The sequence below is a fragment of the Strongylocentrotus purpuratus genome, unplaced genomic scaffold (genome assembly GCF_000002235.5).
Source record: "Strongylocentrotus purpuratus isolate Spur 01 unplaced genomic scaffold, Spur_5.0 spur5_scaffold_13, whole genome shotgun sequence".
NCBI classification, from domain to species: Eukaryota; Metazoa; Echinodermata; class Echinoidea; order Camarodonta; family Strongylocentrotidae; genus Strongylocentrotus; species Strongylocentrotus purpuratus.
In genome coordinates this window covers 7,045,357-7,062,798 of record NW_022145598.1, presented here as the reverse complement: position 1 = coordinate 7,062,798, position 17,442 = coordinate 7,045,357, and the positions used below count along the sequence as shown (strand labels likewise).

At 40.1% G+C, this 17,442-nt stretch overlaps 1 protein-coding gene across 1 annotated transcript in view; it reads left to right on the top strand.

Moving 5' to 3' along the window:
* LOC105447552 (receptor-type tyrosine-protein phosphatase S-like) overlaps window positions 1-16,815 on the top strand; it is a 33,090-nt gene extending 16,275 nt beyond the window's left edge. The window contains exons 4-10 of the mRNA XM_030982795.1: window positions 4,000-4,110; window positions 4,677-4,946; window positions 5,545-5,835; window positions 13,985-14,107; window positions 14,513-14,581; window positions 15,175-15,309; window positions 15,875-16,815. Of these exons, the coding sequence (XP_030838655.1) occupies window positions 4,000-4,110; window positions 4,677-4,946; window positions 5,545-5,835; window positions 13,985-14,107; window positions 14,513-14,581; window positions 15,175-15,309; window positions 15,875-16,017 (1,142 nt within the window). The 3' untranslated portion in view covers window positions 16,018-16,815. The remainder of the gene's footprint in view (window positions 1-3,999; window positions 4,111-4,676; window positions 4,947-5,544; window positions 5,836-13,984; window positions 14,108-14,512; window positions 14,582-15,174; window positions 15,310-15,874) is intronic.
* The last annotated feature ends 627 nt before the right edge of the window (window positions 16,816-17,442 follow it).

The window sequence follows — 17,442 nt, the reverse complement described above, 5'->3', positions numbered from 1 at the left end:
TTGGCTACAAAGGTAATGATGAGGAAGGTGCGGCGAGACTTCAAACTTTGCCAGTTCAACAATTTCAGTCGATTTTGGTATGACATTTGTTGCCGTTGTTGTTTTAGGATAAGACGGGTTGCGCGGCGTTGGATGCTTTCTAATCTGTCAGAAAGACAGCTATTGTAAGGATTCCACGCAGGTAATCCATACTCGAGTATCGGGAGAACCAATGATTTGTATAGAGCAAATATTGCTGAGGAGGAGAGACCGGAAGAAAGAGAGGTAAGTAAACCTAGCATTCTATTTGCACGGCAGATGATATAAACGACATGACTATCCCAGGAAAGTTTGTGGTTTAATATTATCCCTAGATACTTCATTTCACCTACAACCTCTACAGAATCTACGTTTACATGGTAAGATGGAAGACTGACATTTTTCTTCTTCATTCCTGCTATCCGCATTACTTTTGTTTTCTTTGCATTTAGTTCCATTCGATTTCTCGAACACCATATCAATACATTGTCCAGATCACATTGGAGAGCACGGGAGTCGTCAGCACACCTGATTGGACGATAAATTAGAGTGTCGTCTGCAAACATAGCACACCTAGAAGACACACAGTCCGGAATATCATTAACAAAAAGGTTGAAGAACAGGGGGCCAACAATGCTCCCTTGGGGTACCCCTGAGGGTACACCACCCCACTGAGAAGATGCACCTCTGATGATCACTCTCTGTTGACGACCACATACTAACGACTTGATCCAATGCCATAGATTTCCGCCTATGTTGTACTGCAGTGATAGCTTGTTGAGCAGGATGTCGTGTGGCATTTTATCAAACGCTCGCGAAAAGTCAAGTGAGATGACATCTACTGGGCAAGAGGAGGGACCTTCGAGACAGTGCAACCAATCATTAGTTAGATGCAAGACTTGAGTTACACATGATTTCCCTTTCTGAAAACCATGCTGCACATTGGTGATTGGACAAGTAGAATCACAGTGGCTCCGTATGGCTTTAGCAACGAAGGACTCCATGATCTTACTGGCTAGGGATGTCAATGCAACAGGACGGTAATTGGATGGACAGGATTTATCACCGGCTTTAAAAACAGGGGTGATGTTAGCAGATTTCCAAGAGGTTGGAACTTTACCTAAGGCTAGAGATGCGTTGTAAGATATGGCATGACACAAGTGCGGTTTCCTTCAGTAACACAGATGAGAGGCCGTCCGGACCGGGTGCTTTTTTCTTATGTTATGTTTTTTCTGTTTTTCCTGATCTTGTAGTAATTTTTCTGACTAACTGTCTGTTACCTTTGTTTAGCAAGTGCTTAGCTCTCTTCAAAGAAAGCTCATTAGCATGAACAAAACCACGAGTCTACAATACATTTGTCAGTTGCACTCTGCCCACACTAACTCATTGTAGCAGAACAAGGTTTTAAAGATATTATGTCCCTTTTGCAGCCAACATCAAATTCTGTAGAACTTTGCAGGAATTATGAATATGTCATGTATGTTTTATCTGTGAAATTTAAACGTGAGCAGGGTCCTAATATTCAAATTATGCAAGGAAACCAGTTAACTTGCTAGACTTCACTGTCAGACACTATTGAGTGACTGACTGGCTTTTTTCTTCTGTGATAATAACATACATAAAATGAGCTGTAAAGGGTACATGAGCATTTGTCAACAATAACCCACTTCTTGTAATGGCCAAAATAAAACTGATTGAATCTTCGGCAGCACAAAAAGTACAACCACTCGGTACAATAGTCTGAAAATCGGACTATTACTTACTGACTTGGTAGCACTTAAGTCGATTCGACAACTAATAGTCGTTATTTTCCCACTTAAAGACATACCCAAGCCCCCCTTCCCTTTTTTAGGGAAGTTCTGAATTAGTATTATCTTTCAAATACCGTTGGAATTTAACCTTTTCATTTTTTGGCCTGCAAGTGGGACATAGTACCTTTGAGGAACAATTCAGCTGAAAGAAAATATATGTTCAATTTCATCAAAAATACTGAAATGGCTTATACTTTTAGGAATTGTGTAGTTTTAGCGCTGTGTGTGCTGATGTTATTTGTGAATTTTATTTAGTTAAATATTGGAGTGGGGTGTGAAAGGATTATTGCATCCATATCTATATATGCAGTGCCTTATTATTGATTTGATGTAGAATTTTCTTTTCTTTTTTTCACTTTAATTTGATGAACTAATACTCCTGAGAATTTGTATAGATCAGTATAAGAAAAAGAGATAGAATAATTGGATCGTCATTAATTCTTGAGGTAATTATATGGGACATTTATTTACTTCCATATTTTAGTTCATACATGTATATGTCAATGAGATGAATTTGCTCCTCAATCTGTGATTTTTACATGGTACATATACAGTGCGTCCCAGAAAAAACGAAACCGAGAATTATTGATGTTTTATCATTAAAAAAAAACTTAGTCACATTTATAATTAACAAATGACACATATTTGGAAGGCTTAGATCTTCCTCTTTCATTTGATGCAACTCATATGATGCATATTTCATGCATGAGTGATTAAAATGAATTTGAAGTATGGAAACCAAAAAGTCATTTGGCGGACGGTATTTGAATTTCAAGGAGAAAATCACATTTCTAGAAAGTTGGGTTTCTGCCCTTTCACATGACACCTCAATCAGGAAAAATGAGCAAGGAATGACAAAGTTGTGTTTGTCTAAAGTAGTGCTTGCATTTCCATAATTTTGTCAAACAAATTTGTTTTCAGTCCTTGAAATTCAGATACTGTCCGCCAAATGACTGAGTTGCAGCAAATGAAAGAGGAGGATCTAAGCTTTCCAAATATGTGTCATTCATTAATTATAAATGTGACTAAGTTTTTTTTTAATGATAAAACATCGATAATTCTCGGTTTCGTTTTTTCTGGAATCAGAAGCATGAAGAAAATTACTTACAAAAGCAAAGATAGAAAGTATGAAAACCTGTCGACCACAACATTGAAGGTACTATGTCCCATTTGCAGGTCAAACAAATAAAAAGGTTCAATTCCAACTGCATCTGAAAGACAATACTTATTTAGAACTTCCCTCAAAACAAAGGGTTTGAAAATAGCTTTTTGTGGGAAAATAACGACCATTAGTTGTCGAATCGACATAAGTGATTGCAGTCACCTAAATAATAGTCTGATTTTTCAGACTATTGTACCAAATGGTTGTACATGTTATGCGACTACAAGTAGTGGGTTGTTGGTGTAGAAAAATGCTCATGTACCACCGGGACAATTATCCTAAACGGTAGTTATCTTGGGGTAGTTGTCCTTGGGGGTAGTCGTCCTAGAGGGTGGTTGCCCTAGGGGGTAGTTGACTGTGGGTGGTTATCCAGGGCAGTGGCAGAACCCCCCCCCCCCCACTGAGCGACTTTTTGGGAGCAAAAATTTTTTTTTTTTAAATAGTGCTCACTACACCCCCCCCCCCCCCACTGAGCGACTTTTCGGCCGGCGCGTTTTTCAAATTTTCGGGAGCAAAAAAAAAAAGAAAGTTGGGCCCCCTCCCCTATGAAATCCTGGATCCGCGCCTGATCCGGGGGTGGATGTCCAGTGGGTAGGTGTCCGGATATGACCTGTTACAACTCATTTTATGTATGTTATTTACCAAAGGAAAACAGATTTCAGTCAGTCACTCATAGTGTCTGACAGGGAAGTCTAGAAAGTAAACGGATTTCCTTGCATAATTTGAATACCAGCACACAGTTAACATTTAAATTTCACAGATAGGAAATAAATGACATATTCATAATTCCTGCAAAGTTCTACAGAATTTGATGCAAATTTAAGGGAGTATCTTTAAGGTGAAAAACATCAGCTAATATTTTACCTATTTCTTTATTCTAAAGCAACGTATGGAATTGTATCTTCCTGTTTTGTTGTAGAGCTGCAAGTATATGTAAATCTTGAACAATCAATCAATCAAACTAATTTCTTTTTTTTTTGTTCCTCCTCTTTCTTTTGCTACTACCAGCGGGCCTTCAGTTTTCCAGAGTTCTGCTGTCTGACCAGGGTCGCTATGAGTGTGCCGCGAAGAACTCTCTGGGAACACGCTACTCTGCGGAGGCTCAAGTCTATGTCAAAGGTAAGTTCCGTTACCAAATGATTCTTTTTCTTCTTTTTTTAAAATTACAAATATTAGTTATTAAAATATATAAGAATCATGTCAGGCATAAGAGTGTAGAGAACCCACTTGTATGCTTGCCTACAGCCATAAAGGTGTGAAGTTTTTAAATCTCCTTTGCCCAATTGATGTAGCATACCTTTTCATGATGTATCTGTGGAAGAATGAGGAAAGGACTGTGTTGTGTTGATCGCAGGCATGGAAGCCCTAAAGATTTAAACCCATAAATGGTACAATCAGCGTAAATATTTCCATATACTTTGTTTCTTTACATCATTAAAGTAGTTATAGAAATGGAGTGTTGTATCTTGATGCTTATAATCTGCTTAAAATTTCTTTCATTCATCAAATTTATTTTTCCAGTCTTTATCTTCGATACTGGATTGAATCATCCTCTTTCCTATGTTGGGGGATACAACTTGCACTTGGAAACTATGTACTCTTTTTGTGCATCATTGAGTTACATTAAGAAGTGGTCTGTTGTCTTTGATACAGTGTATTAATTACCATTCTTGTCCTACCCTCAGATCGTCGAGTGGAGCCTCGCTTTACCATCCTGCCTGTGAACCAGGAGGTGGTACCAGGAGGCAGCGTCAACCTGACCTGTGCTGCCTACGGCTCCCCGATGCCTAGGGTACGGTGGATGAAAGCAGATATGGACCTGGACGACATGGACGGTCTCCCAATCGGGCGCAACGTCCTGCAGCTGAGGGACATCTACGAGTCAGGCAACTACACCTGTGTAGCAACCAGCTTGCTGGGGACCATAGAAACCTTAGCTAGAGTCACTGTGAGAAGTGAGTTTCGGGAACATTTGATTGCATGACTTACAGCTGAAATATCAGTAGAATATTGTAAATATAGCAACATATGCCCTGCTCCTGTTTTTTGCCAGGAACCGATGTTTCTGGTGCAAAGCAGAACTTCCAATAAATTAGAATATTCAGGGTGTATGCCTCTTGTCAATATGCCTATGCATCCACCAAACAGTGATATAGTGGAGACCTGGGATGCCTAGATGAAGTATCGTAGGAAAACCATAGGTTATTATTTTGCAGCATAATGACTCTGTGTTACGGCCAATATTGAAATATTGCAAATTCTATGGCCAAATTCTGTCTAGACTGTTTCAATCTGGTATTAATTCTTTTATAGTGAAGGCTCAGACATAATAAAATTCAATAAAATCTTCAAGTGCGTCTTCAAAGTTGTGTTGAAGACGCGCTTGTTTTCAGGAGCTTTTGAATAGTTTTTATTGTATGTCTATAAAATAACACTGTTGGGAGTTTTGTTTTCATCATAGCGCAGTAGAGTATATTTGTATATAGCTGCGCTATATAAATTAATAAATTATTATTGTTTATTCAATCAAATTGTTTGACTCTTCCACCCCAGCACGCCCCAGCGTACCAAACTCACCCGTGGTGACAGGCTACACCTCCTCCTCCCTGACCGTGGAGTGGAGCACCCTGCCCAGTGACACGGTCACCTCCCATGTCCTGGAGTACAAGCCCAGCCGATCAGGCGGCTCCTTCACCGAAGTGGAGATACCTTCCGAGCAAGGCACTTTCTTCACCATAGAAGGCCTTCTGCCGTATACAGAGTACGCCGTACGCCTCCTCGCAGTCAACACCATCGGGAGGAGCAACCCGAGCGCTGAAGCCACTGCCATGACAGGAGAAGATGGTAACAAGTTTACAATGATTTTGAACTTGTATTTATTCAATACTGAAGTCCAAAATATTTTAAAATCGGTTTCGGGTGTATTCAGTTGCATCTTTTGGCATAGTATTTTTTCTGACATTAAAGATAAACTCCAGTTCTGGTAAAAAAGAGAAAATTAATTCTCACAGAATCAAACGAAACTTACACTGAATGTTCAAGATTACAAATAAATGACATGTGCCAAACAATTTTGGAAGAAAATGTATACTGGCTAAGTAATGAGCATAGAAAGACAAGGAAATCAAGGTAGTACTAGCCCCGGCACCATGTGTGTTGTCCCATATAAAGCTTTCTGTGTACAGTGCTTGTTACTTTACCAAGACTCGGTCAAATTTATTATGATTTTGATGACTCCAGAACCTTGCAGTGCACACCAATACTTACATGCTACATGATCAACTGTTTCTGATCCTTTCCACACCTTTTCTTTCACAATGCAATCGCATTACCAGTACTAAAGTTTATCTTTAACTCTTTACTTGCTTTCGTTGTGTAATAGCACCAACAAAAAATGGACAGCCAATGTAGTATACTTTATCACACGTACAGTGATATGTACCGAAATACTGATGCAATGGCAGTCTGTGGTTCCAACTGCAGCAGATAAACAGTTATGAAAACTAGCTAGGAGACAGTGGGTCCTAATCATTGAGGAATTGAGCTTCACTGATCGAACTAGTCCAATGCGGCAGAGCGGGGGTGCGAGCGCTTGCTCTCGTTGACTACTAATTACTAACACTAAGAAACTGAATTATTAATGAAACTCACCTATAGTTACAAAAAATGCAAAATGACGGTATAGACTACACCAGCAGAAGCATGCCATCACACCGTAGACGAAATCGAACTCCTTCCCTCTGCCACTGATTATACTGACTAATTCCCTATAGTCGGAGTGCAATAGCCCATTCGGGTACACGTGTATACACATTAATAGAACAAGATTCCAAACAATCATTGTGGTCTCCGAGAGTTTGAGCGCAACGCACACACTCTGTACGCACCACGTTAATTGCAAGTGTAGCTATACTGTTTTTTGTTCGTACGGGCGCACTCGTCAAGCATAGCTAGCGCCTAACTATCCCAGCCACCTTGATTTATTATAACAAAGCTACTTTTTATTGGTTGAAAAAGTGCTACTGTTTCCTCTCCACGAATGAAAACAATCGTTATATCAACGTAAATGTGAGACGTAAAGGTTTCTGAATCCGTCCGAAGATTTGTTTATACGTCACTCATGGGAGATTTGCCGACTGGTTGGCAGTGCCGTAAAAAAGGGGAAAAACAGTGCAATCTCCATAGGCAGGCTGAAAAAAATCAAAACTTTTAGGGGAAAATGGCTACCTTTTCCCCTGAAAGAATAATCACAAATTTAGTAGGGACTTTTAGATTTACACGACGAGAACGTGGACCGCCACGTGTGACATCCTTTTAAGGCACTGCCGGGCACGGCCAAGTGCCTTAACACAATGTCACACGCGGCAGTCCACGCTCTCGTCGTGTAAATCTAAAAGTCCCTATTATCATTTTTAAGACGACATTTCAAATAATAATACTGTTTACATTTTCAAACACGTCATGCTACTTGTCTTTCTTAATGACTTACCCTGATCCCATCTTTTGAGAGCCAGTAGGGCATTACATTCTGCAGAATTAATAAAGTTTAAGCCCTTCTTGCCAACTCAGAAAACTTACAAACTCACCTTTACTCTCTCTCTCCCTCTCTCTCTTGCAGTGCCTGGTTCTCCGCCCATAGAAGTCCGGGCACGCCCTACCAGCGACAGCACCATCATCATCCAGTGGAGCGCACCCACCACGCCCAACGGTGTCCTCAAGGGGTACAACGTCTTCTACACCACCGACCCCAACAGCGATCCCGAGTCGTGGTTCCACGTCTCGGTAGACGCTAGCCGCTCCTTGACCACCATCAGTGATCTGGTGACCATGCAGATCTACTCGGTCAGCGTGTCCGCCTTCACCGTGAAGGGGGAGGGACCGGCCTCGCCACCAATACAGGTCAAGACACAGCAAGGAGGTGAGTAGCTAACAGGGATTATTGGATGGATGAATTGTTGGGTATTTACATGGGCAGTAGATAGATTGATGAATAGATGTATTGATATTGGAAAAATGACAGACAGGTAGTTAAAGGAAACCAAAACCTTCATACTAAGTTACTTTTATTGTAAAGTTTAAGATATTTGAAAAATATCAGTGAAAATTTGAACAAAATCGGGCAAGGAATAAGGAAGTAAGAGCTTTTTGAAATGACTAGTCACTAGAGGGCGGTATTCAATTTGATGACATCATCTGTGGACAACTCTCCATGCCTTTTGTACATCAAATTTCATGTTTTTCCTTCTTTCTTGTGATTGAGATAATGTACTCCCCTGAAAGCAAGATATAGAATGCAAAATGATATTCTACTTCACATGTTATGAAGTCGGATCAAGAACACAAATAAATATGAAGAAAGCAAAACAATTGTGAAGTTTTATGTACAAAAGGCATGGAGAGTTGTTTATAGATGATGTCATCAAATTGAATACCGCCCTCTAGTGACTAGTCATTTCAAAATGCTCTAACTTTCTTATTCCTTGCCCGATTTTGTTCAAATTTTCACTGATTTTATTCAAATCTTTTAAACTTTACAATAAAAGTAACTTATTATGAAGGTTTTGGTTTCCTTTAAGTGAATAGATGGATGTTTGGATGAGGTACAGATACATGTAGATACATTGATAGATAGGAAGATAGTTGATAGATAAAGAAAACCAGATATGTGGATTGATCAAAAGACAAATACCTCAAGGTATAGATGCATGGAAAGAGATCACTTGAGAGTTGGCTTCTTGCACTTTTAAGCTGAGAGAAACTAATAATATTACTTTCACTTTTGTATTGATCTCTAAATGTAGCATTCATAAAATCGTAGCAAATGTATTTTGCATTCGCTGATGATTCATATCAATGAATCCTGAAATCTCATCAATCGATTCACATACTTCTCTTTACCTTATCCTTCAGTGCCAAGTCAGCCAGAGCAGTTTGAAGGAGTGGCCATATCTGCCTTCCAGATCCGTCTGACGTGGATGATGCATGATACGGAGCCCCAGATCGTCCGCTATGAGCTCTACTACAACGTCTCTACCTCTAACATGCACAAGACCATCACCCCCACCACCGACTACGTCCTAGACGACCTCCGACCCAACACCCTCTACCACATCCGCCTGGCTGCCCGCTCTGAGACAGGCGAGGGCGCCAGCAGTCCAGTCATCACCCTCCGAACACAGCAATCAGGTGAGCACTGTGGAAGGGGGAGGCAAAGATTGTCCAATATAGGCATGCCTTGTCTTTGTAGGTTGCATACAAAGATGACATTTTTGTTTCAGCAATCCCAGATTACTTTTCACTTCTGTAAACAGGGGTCAATGTTCTATTCATGGAAGCTCCTTTTAGGTGATCTGCAGCAGATCTGCAGATCCCCTCTTGATTTTGTCAGAATCTTTATTCTTTATCGTTATATTCTTTCTTTCTGTACATTTTTATGGTCAGATTTTCTAAATAAACGCACCGCTCGATCACCATTACATTTTCCACTAATTCCCCTTGGTCAAAAATAGACAAACCTTTCCCTCTCAGTGTGATCACTCAACCTTGAAATCATCCAGGATCCATTTTGTGAAATTGTATTATCAATCATATCTTCCTAACTCGCCATAAATGATGTCATACAAACGAGTTAAAGATAACAATTTATGCCGGCTTTAATTCGCCAAAATCTGAAAATGGTCGGAAATATGTTTATGTTGAATCGATTATACCTCTTAATCAAGTCCATGAACTCCCAAATTTATTGTCATATTTGGATAGAGTATGAGTTGTAGATAAGAATTAACCTCAATAAATCAATGTATTTACCTATATATTGTTTGCTAGTTTCCCTAAGCTACGCAGCCATCGAGAACTTCCGTCACATCCGCGCAGGCCACCCCAAAACATCGCCTTCCAAGGGTCACATGCGCAAGCGCACGCCCACCTCTTCTTTTCTCGCACGCCAAGAGAACATGTAGACAGCTAAGTCACTTGTATCAAATTATCCTTTTTGGCACAGTTTGGTCTGTCTTACAAACTATTCAAAATATCCGACAGCCATGCTCTGCAGGGCCTGTCCAATATGTCGACTCCTCTGATGGCGGTCGATCCCGCCCGCAAGGAGTACGAGACCGTCCGAAAGCCTGGTTAGCTGTTATTTTGTTCAGTCCAGATTGCCGATTCGGATATCATATCCCGTATCCGGACGCGTAGACATACGGTTCGGTTTTGGATCGGTTCTAGGTAGATCTGGCTCTCGGTCGCCCGTGACGGGTGATTGCCAGCCGTAAAAGATCATCTGAAAGCCCTGAGTAACTCATGCAGCTAGTGTTTGTGCAGCCACAGTCACTCAGGGGCCAGTTCCCCTGTCTCAGACGAGCCTTTTAGAGCTCTGCTGAGCAAGACCCATCGGGTGAGGCCAAGGTGCCGACTTCTCTGCCGGCGAGCTCCACCCGCAAGTAGTCAAAGAAGTATCTTTCAGCCACGTCTCTTTGTGAGTCAAAGTCTGCCTCGAGCACACATTAGACTAAGACTGGGAAGAAGGGTAGGACCTTTTTTCAGACGCCACCCCTTCTCTGGGGCGGTCAATCAATCTGAGCCTCTCGAATACTTTGCTGTGGAAAGCAGGTGGGCTAAGCCCCTAGCCTCTCGGCCGACTGGTACGGCCCTTCCTCGGACGCGATCGACTCTGTCTGGTCCTTGGACTCGGGTGACCCGGACCCCGGTCCAGTTTAACCCTGTTCGGTGGGAGAGACGACGCTTTGGACTTGGACCCAGGCCCTCCTTTTGGCTAAGACCAGATGGTTTCCTCTGGGCCAGGTGAGGTTTTCCTCAACCCTCTCTTTGTCTTGTCCTGGGTCAAGGAGGACTAAGTCTGCATGGTGCCTGGTGAGGATTTTTAAATGGTACTTAGACAGGTCCAAGAGTTTCATGAGGGCGTCCAGTTCTTTCTCGTTACCTGGGGACTTTTTTCCACTGCGTCCGAGGTTTCATTTCCAGATGGATTGTCGGAGCCGTACGGGCTGTTGGCCTTTAGGCCCTCCTGGGGGGCAAGGCCTGAGCCCGCGATACCATAGAAGCATCGGTTCTTCCTGGGCTCTTTTTCGAGGTATTGGGCTAAAGGATCTTTTGGAGGCCACCTTTTGGCAGTCTCTCGTTTCTCGTGCTTCGTTTTTATCTCTGGGACGTTTCTTCTAAGGGAGGTACTGTTCGCGTCTTCGTCCCTGAGTGTGGCCTTGTCTGCCATTAATCCCCATTAATCCCCTTCTACTTGGGACATGCCTCCCAGGCTTATCTGTGCTGGTCTAGCAAATAATAGGTAGATACATTGATTTATTGAGGTAAATCAGAAAAATTAGAACTAATTTTATTATTTACTATACTAGCAGGACCCGCGGAAATCCGCGGGATTCTAGAGGGGGGAGAGGGGTGTAAATAGATTATAGAGACTCTCTTAATTAAAACCACCAAGAACTTTATTTGCCATTCATAAAAAAAAACTCTACCGGTAGTTATTCTTTAAGCCTCTTTCACACTGGAACTGCGTAGTGTGGCGTACAAACTACGCATATATTAGGCAGCGTATTAATGGAAAAATGTTGCTTCACTGTAGTCCTTGCGTAGGTTATGCGTAGGCTGGCGTACAGGTTTGCTTATCGTTGCTTACGATTGCTTACTGTGTGGAAAGCTTTTACTGCTTTGTCGATCTGGCGTAGGGTAGCGCACTGTTGCGTAGGCATGACGTACAGTATAGCGTAGTGTTGCGTAAAAAGGCGTACTTTCTGTGTCAAGTTTCTACGACGAAAGTACGCGAAAAAAATTAAACATGTTGAATTGTTTGCGTCCATCTTGCGTACCCCTTTGCGTCCCTCAGCATATAGTAACGTAGGCCAGCGTAGTTGGTACGCAACACTACGCAAATCTTCGTATGGACCCACACAAATTAGTGACCTGCCAGTGTCACAAATAAAGTATTAAAAATATGCTCATCTGACCCTAATTAAATGCCTAAAACCCCTGAGCTTTCGGGGTTTATAGCCCCTTGAAACCCGTGGACCCCACGCCTATATACACTCAACCCGCTGCGATTTAACTGACCCCCCCCCCCTCCTATATACGCATATACCGTACGTGTGTTGACAGAAGTTAGCTTGCGACTGAACTGTCAGTCCAATGGTTTTCTTGTGAAAACTTTCCTTTAGAAAAAGATAATCAAAATGCATTAAACATGGCCGTAATAATCACAAAATAAGCTTTGATTTCATACCTCCATTCACAAAAACTATATAAAAATCACGGCAATCATGATGGAAATAGGTCTCTAAGTTTGGACGTCGACGGGAATTAGCCCCGTGTATCTCTCTGGCTTGTGCAGCTAGTACAAAGCACATCCTATAGCAAGATGGTTTACTCGGGGTAATCCCGCCCTTTGCATAGAGCATTTAATACGCAACATAATGTGAGTTGATGGTCATCTGTTCTGTGTCTCTTTGATACGGATGTAATGTTGAATATGCATGAGGTATCTCTGCATGTCGTCACGCATATCATGCATTATGCATATCGCGTCTATTTTCGCCCTGGACGTCGACACGGAGGACGACCTCGGGCGGAGTATAGCCAATTCCACAGAGTAGACTCTCCCGCGGACGATGGCAGGAGGAGATAGCTGCACCAACTTCGGTCGGCGATCTCATTAAAAAACAATAGAATACAAAGGCTCGCGGAGACGTCATGCCCCCGCGGAGTCTTAGCGTATTACTTACTTTGATGATAAATCTATGTAATACCTATTTCCCTCCCTCCGTCCCCTCTCCTTGCCCTGCAACATGTTTGAAGCGTTGTCTCTGGCGGCTCGTTTAAAGTTAAAGACCAGTATTGGAAACGCCCCAATTTCAAAAAATGAAATGGAAGCTCTTATTACCAATCATGTGAAAGAATATGTTTTGAATAATACATGATGATAAAAAAATTGCCGAGAAACCCCCTACTAATTGATATATTTGGTAAATTAGTTTATCTATTGGTGTGTGAGAGATACAAACGCATGTGTGCGTAGTCCCATATACATCTTTCTGTGTACAGTGCTTGTAACTTTATGAAGACTGGGCCAAATTTCTTATCATTTTGATGATTCCAGAACCTTGCAGTACATCTATGCTAGATGATCAACCTTTTCTGATCGATTTACCAACGTTTCTAATCGCATGACCATAACTGGTCTTTATCTTTAAGAGGAAGATGGTGGGCGTGCATTTGCGCACATGACCCTGGTAAGGCAAAATATTGGGGTGGGGCATGCGCGAATGTGACGTTTTAAGTTCTTGATGGCTGCATAGTTTAGGGAAACTAGCAAATAATAGGTATATACATATAGATTTATATAGTAAATGATATAATTAGTTCTAATTTTTCTGTTTCAAAGTCAGAAATATAGATTTCGATGATTACATTGTTTTTTTTTTAGATATTTGTTGATGTTCATTGAACCATATCGCCGTTATTCATCGTCATTCCCCCCAAATGTTTTAGTATGTTATAGCTGAGAGTATATTCTACAAGACATATGACAAATATTTTAAATTGAACGGCGAGAGCATAATTAAATTTTTCATAGAATGTGAAAGTTGAAATCCGCTATGTGGCAAGAACACCCACGCCTGTACAAACTCCATGGCCAATTTATCATTTTACAAATTCACACTAAATATTTTTCTTGCAGGATGATTTTCAAACTTTATATAGAGTGTCCCATTAGAGATATCTTCTAGAAACAATAGTCTCATGCCCAGACCTTCTGCGGTTTATGAGTTATTGCATTCTAAATTATGTAAACAAAGCATATTTGAAAATTCATTCATTTGAAAATTTATATAAAAACTTATTTTGTCTTCATGCATAATATAAAAATTAATAAAAAAATAATTGTCATGCCATGTTATGCTTGTATTATAACCTAGTCTAACTACTATCTAATTTGACAATCTTTAACACGTCTTTCTTAAACTCCCAGTTGTTGGACCGGCGCTCTATTTTGTTGACTGTAGCGGAACCAACCCATGTCTGAACGGAGGTACATGTGAAAGCGAATCATGTACATGTGCTCCAGGATTTAGTGGAGATTTGTGTGATTCAGGTATGTTAATATATATTGTTACATACATTAAGTGCTTTGGGGATTCATCGTATTTGTAAAATAAGAGTTTGCTTCAAAAGAAAATAACATTTACTTGACACCGTACACAAAAAGATGTATATGGGACTACGTACACGTGCGCGACACGTGCGTTATATCTATCACATCCCAATAAATAAACTAATTTACCAAATATATCAATTAATAGGCGGTTTCCTGGCAAATCTTTTATCATCATGTATTAGTCAAAACATATTCTTTCACATGTTTGGTATTAGAGCTTCTATTTCATTTTTTTGAAATTGGGGCATTTCCAATACTGGTCTTTACCTTGAAGTTCTACATTTGCACTCTGTCCATTGATTTCTTTCCCTCAGTATTCTATTTTTATTTTCTCCTCTACAGTAGTTTGTCCAGTGGTTACAGCTACTGCTCCGGATGACCTCGAACAGAAGATTTGTGATTCTGACAACAGTAAGTACTATCACAATTTCTCACTCACTCTGATACCAATGTCAAAGTATCACTCAAACCTAAAGTGATAAATCGCCCTATAAAAAAGTGGCTGCAACAAAATGAAATTACATGAGCACAGCGTACTTCACAATTCTAAACATGTACCCCCAGATATTCAAGTAGGCTAAGGGAACCTTGTAACATGCAGATACTTTTTTAACCCTCACCTGTTGTACATTTTTACTTTAAATGTTTTTATTTATCCATGGCGTTTACTACATCATGTGGAAGCGAGGCTTAAATCCTTGAAAGTCTACCACTTTTGCAACAATGCTAGTTAGTTTGTCTGACTTCTTCCTAATTTCTTGATCGATTTTGTGTACGACCTTTATCACTAGGTCAACCATTGTCAACGACACTTTGAACGAGATATTGAATGATATTGATGTTCAACCCTTCAAATTGTGTAACTATTAATCAGTATAACATACAAAGATCTTACATTCTTATTTTGTGTGTACAACTACTAATTCAAGCTTCATGTATATGTCCATGTATAGATGTGCAGGAAATACTTAATTTTTTACTCCTCATGTTTGTTTGTTTGAAAGTTTTCATCGTCAAGATGAGGCCAGATGGACGAGCCAAGATTCTGGATGATTTGACACATTTAGACAACCCGTATGCAGTTGATCGTCCCATCATCGGATTTATCACGAATGATGTCTGTAACCTTGAACTGGCAGGTAAGATATATCTAAATCATCAGACTTCATCGGCCAAGAGACTGAAGCGTTTTTTAATAGAATTAATGCCCTTCTGGCTTTCAACAGGCAATGTTATTGGAATTATTTAATATTGCACGGTTGGTATGGGATAAATAAGGATTCAGGAAATACCTTTAAACTCTTGTATTATGCATTTCGATGAAACACACCGATGTAGTTGCTTTTTCAGTATTACTAACTTTTACATTTGGCATGGATTTTTCAAATAGTAAATAAATACCAAGTGAAATTCGAGATCGCTAATCAGTAAATATAAGTTTACGTAATAATTTCTATAATCCTCATGCAGATAGGTGTGTCAGTGTAAATGTATATGTTTGAATGTCACATCTCTGTATTGAACGCTACTCAAACTACATGAACAAAAAATATCCATATTCAGACTACCGTGAGCGCAGGAGGTTTGAAACCCCCTTACGTGATGTAATAAATATTGTCAAAATTCATGTCAGAAGGTGCATAATGCTCTAGTAAACTCACAGTAAACGAAATTCATGAATTTTCATGTACTTATACTCCGCAGAGAAACGCTACATGCTGTTCATGGCTGGAGAAGCTGTGCCTGGCAAAAAATTCACACTTGACCTCCCCGTTCTTGTAATGTCCATGACTGGTCACCTCAAGGTTCAGGTCAAAGAGATCCGTCTCCTCTGCCCCGTTGCCTAAAGAGGTCCTAATAGATAACCTTGAGGGATTACAGTACATCTAGCTCACTCCACACCTATCTATGGCTGTATTTTTATTGTTTCATTCACCAGTTGCTGTTTTACATCTGGAGTTAATGAAAAAGAACATTAAGTAGCTCTAAGATGTAACATTTCTATGGAGAATTTGTGCTGCAATACTATCTAAAAACTACCAAATATTGAGTTATTACGTATGAATAAAATAACATGAACTTCACATAATTTGACACATGTCAAACTTTGCATGTAATTGTGGTATGTTAATCATAAGTGAGGTTTTTTATTGTAAGAGAAGACTTGGTTCTTAATTCAACACTTGCAGGGCATTGTTAGAAATACAAGTGCCTTTCAGCTTTTCACTTGTACAGTATATTTTTATAGGCACACAGTCTAATGCATTTTAAAAGGAAATTCACCAAATTTATGAGCAATTTAATTAATAAGAGTCTGTTTCACTACTTGTAATTATGTCTTTAAATATATGGTATCCAACTCACTTTTACCAAAAGCTATGATTAATATACATACATGTATTTTACTCTCCTTTTTGTGAAGTCTCTGGCCCACTTTTTCTGCTCTCACCCCTTTACCTCTCCCTCTCTCTCTCTCTCCCCCTCTCTCCCCTCTCTTTCTCTCCCCTCTCTCTCCCTCTCCCCCTCTCTCTCTCCCCCTCTCTCTCTCACTGTATCTTATTGACGATTGTAGATAATGTACAATTATGTGGGAGTGTGATAGTCATCAAATTTTGCAATAAATGCCTGCAGGCTTTATTTTGAAAGCTATTTTCCCTATGTACCTTTTGAATAGATGAAGATGATGAACGAAAAATAATGCTGCAATGAAAAGTATGTTCTTTATGTAACGAGGTAGTAACTAATTTATACAATGTCATACATGCATGTATGTTGAGCTGGATCCAAAATGATGTTACGTGTAAAAGCCCTTCACGCACTTAAAGCACCGTTTTTTGTTCTAAGCTGATGACAATATACCCAGCTTTTATGATCGTCCTATGGGGAGTATATATTCAGGTTTGTGAGTTTTTTTATGAAGACGTGTTGTTGCAAACTTCCATTCCATTTCGTACCATTTAAGTTTGTATCGTCGCTTCTGGAAATCTTTTTTTTTAATTCCCTTGTGGATAATTATATGTGGAATGACTGATGGATACTGATATTAAATGGAAGGGAGTTATATAGCTTACAACACAATCATTTTGAGTGAAGTTGTCTCTTCTTTTGTTCTGATATTCTTAGCATGAAGGAAGGCGTTGACTTGAGGAATATAAGCCGGGCAACTGGTAATATGTCGAGAAAAAAAGCAATTGAACAGTAATGTAAAGAACACTAATGTGATAGATCCTTACAGATTTTTAACCTCCTCTGATCGCATTGTACAATATGTG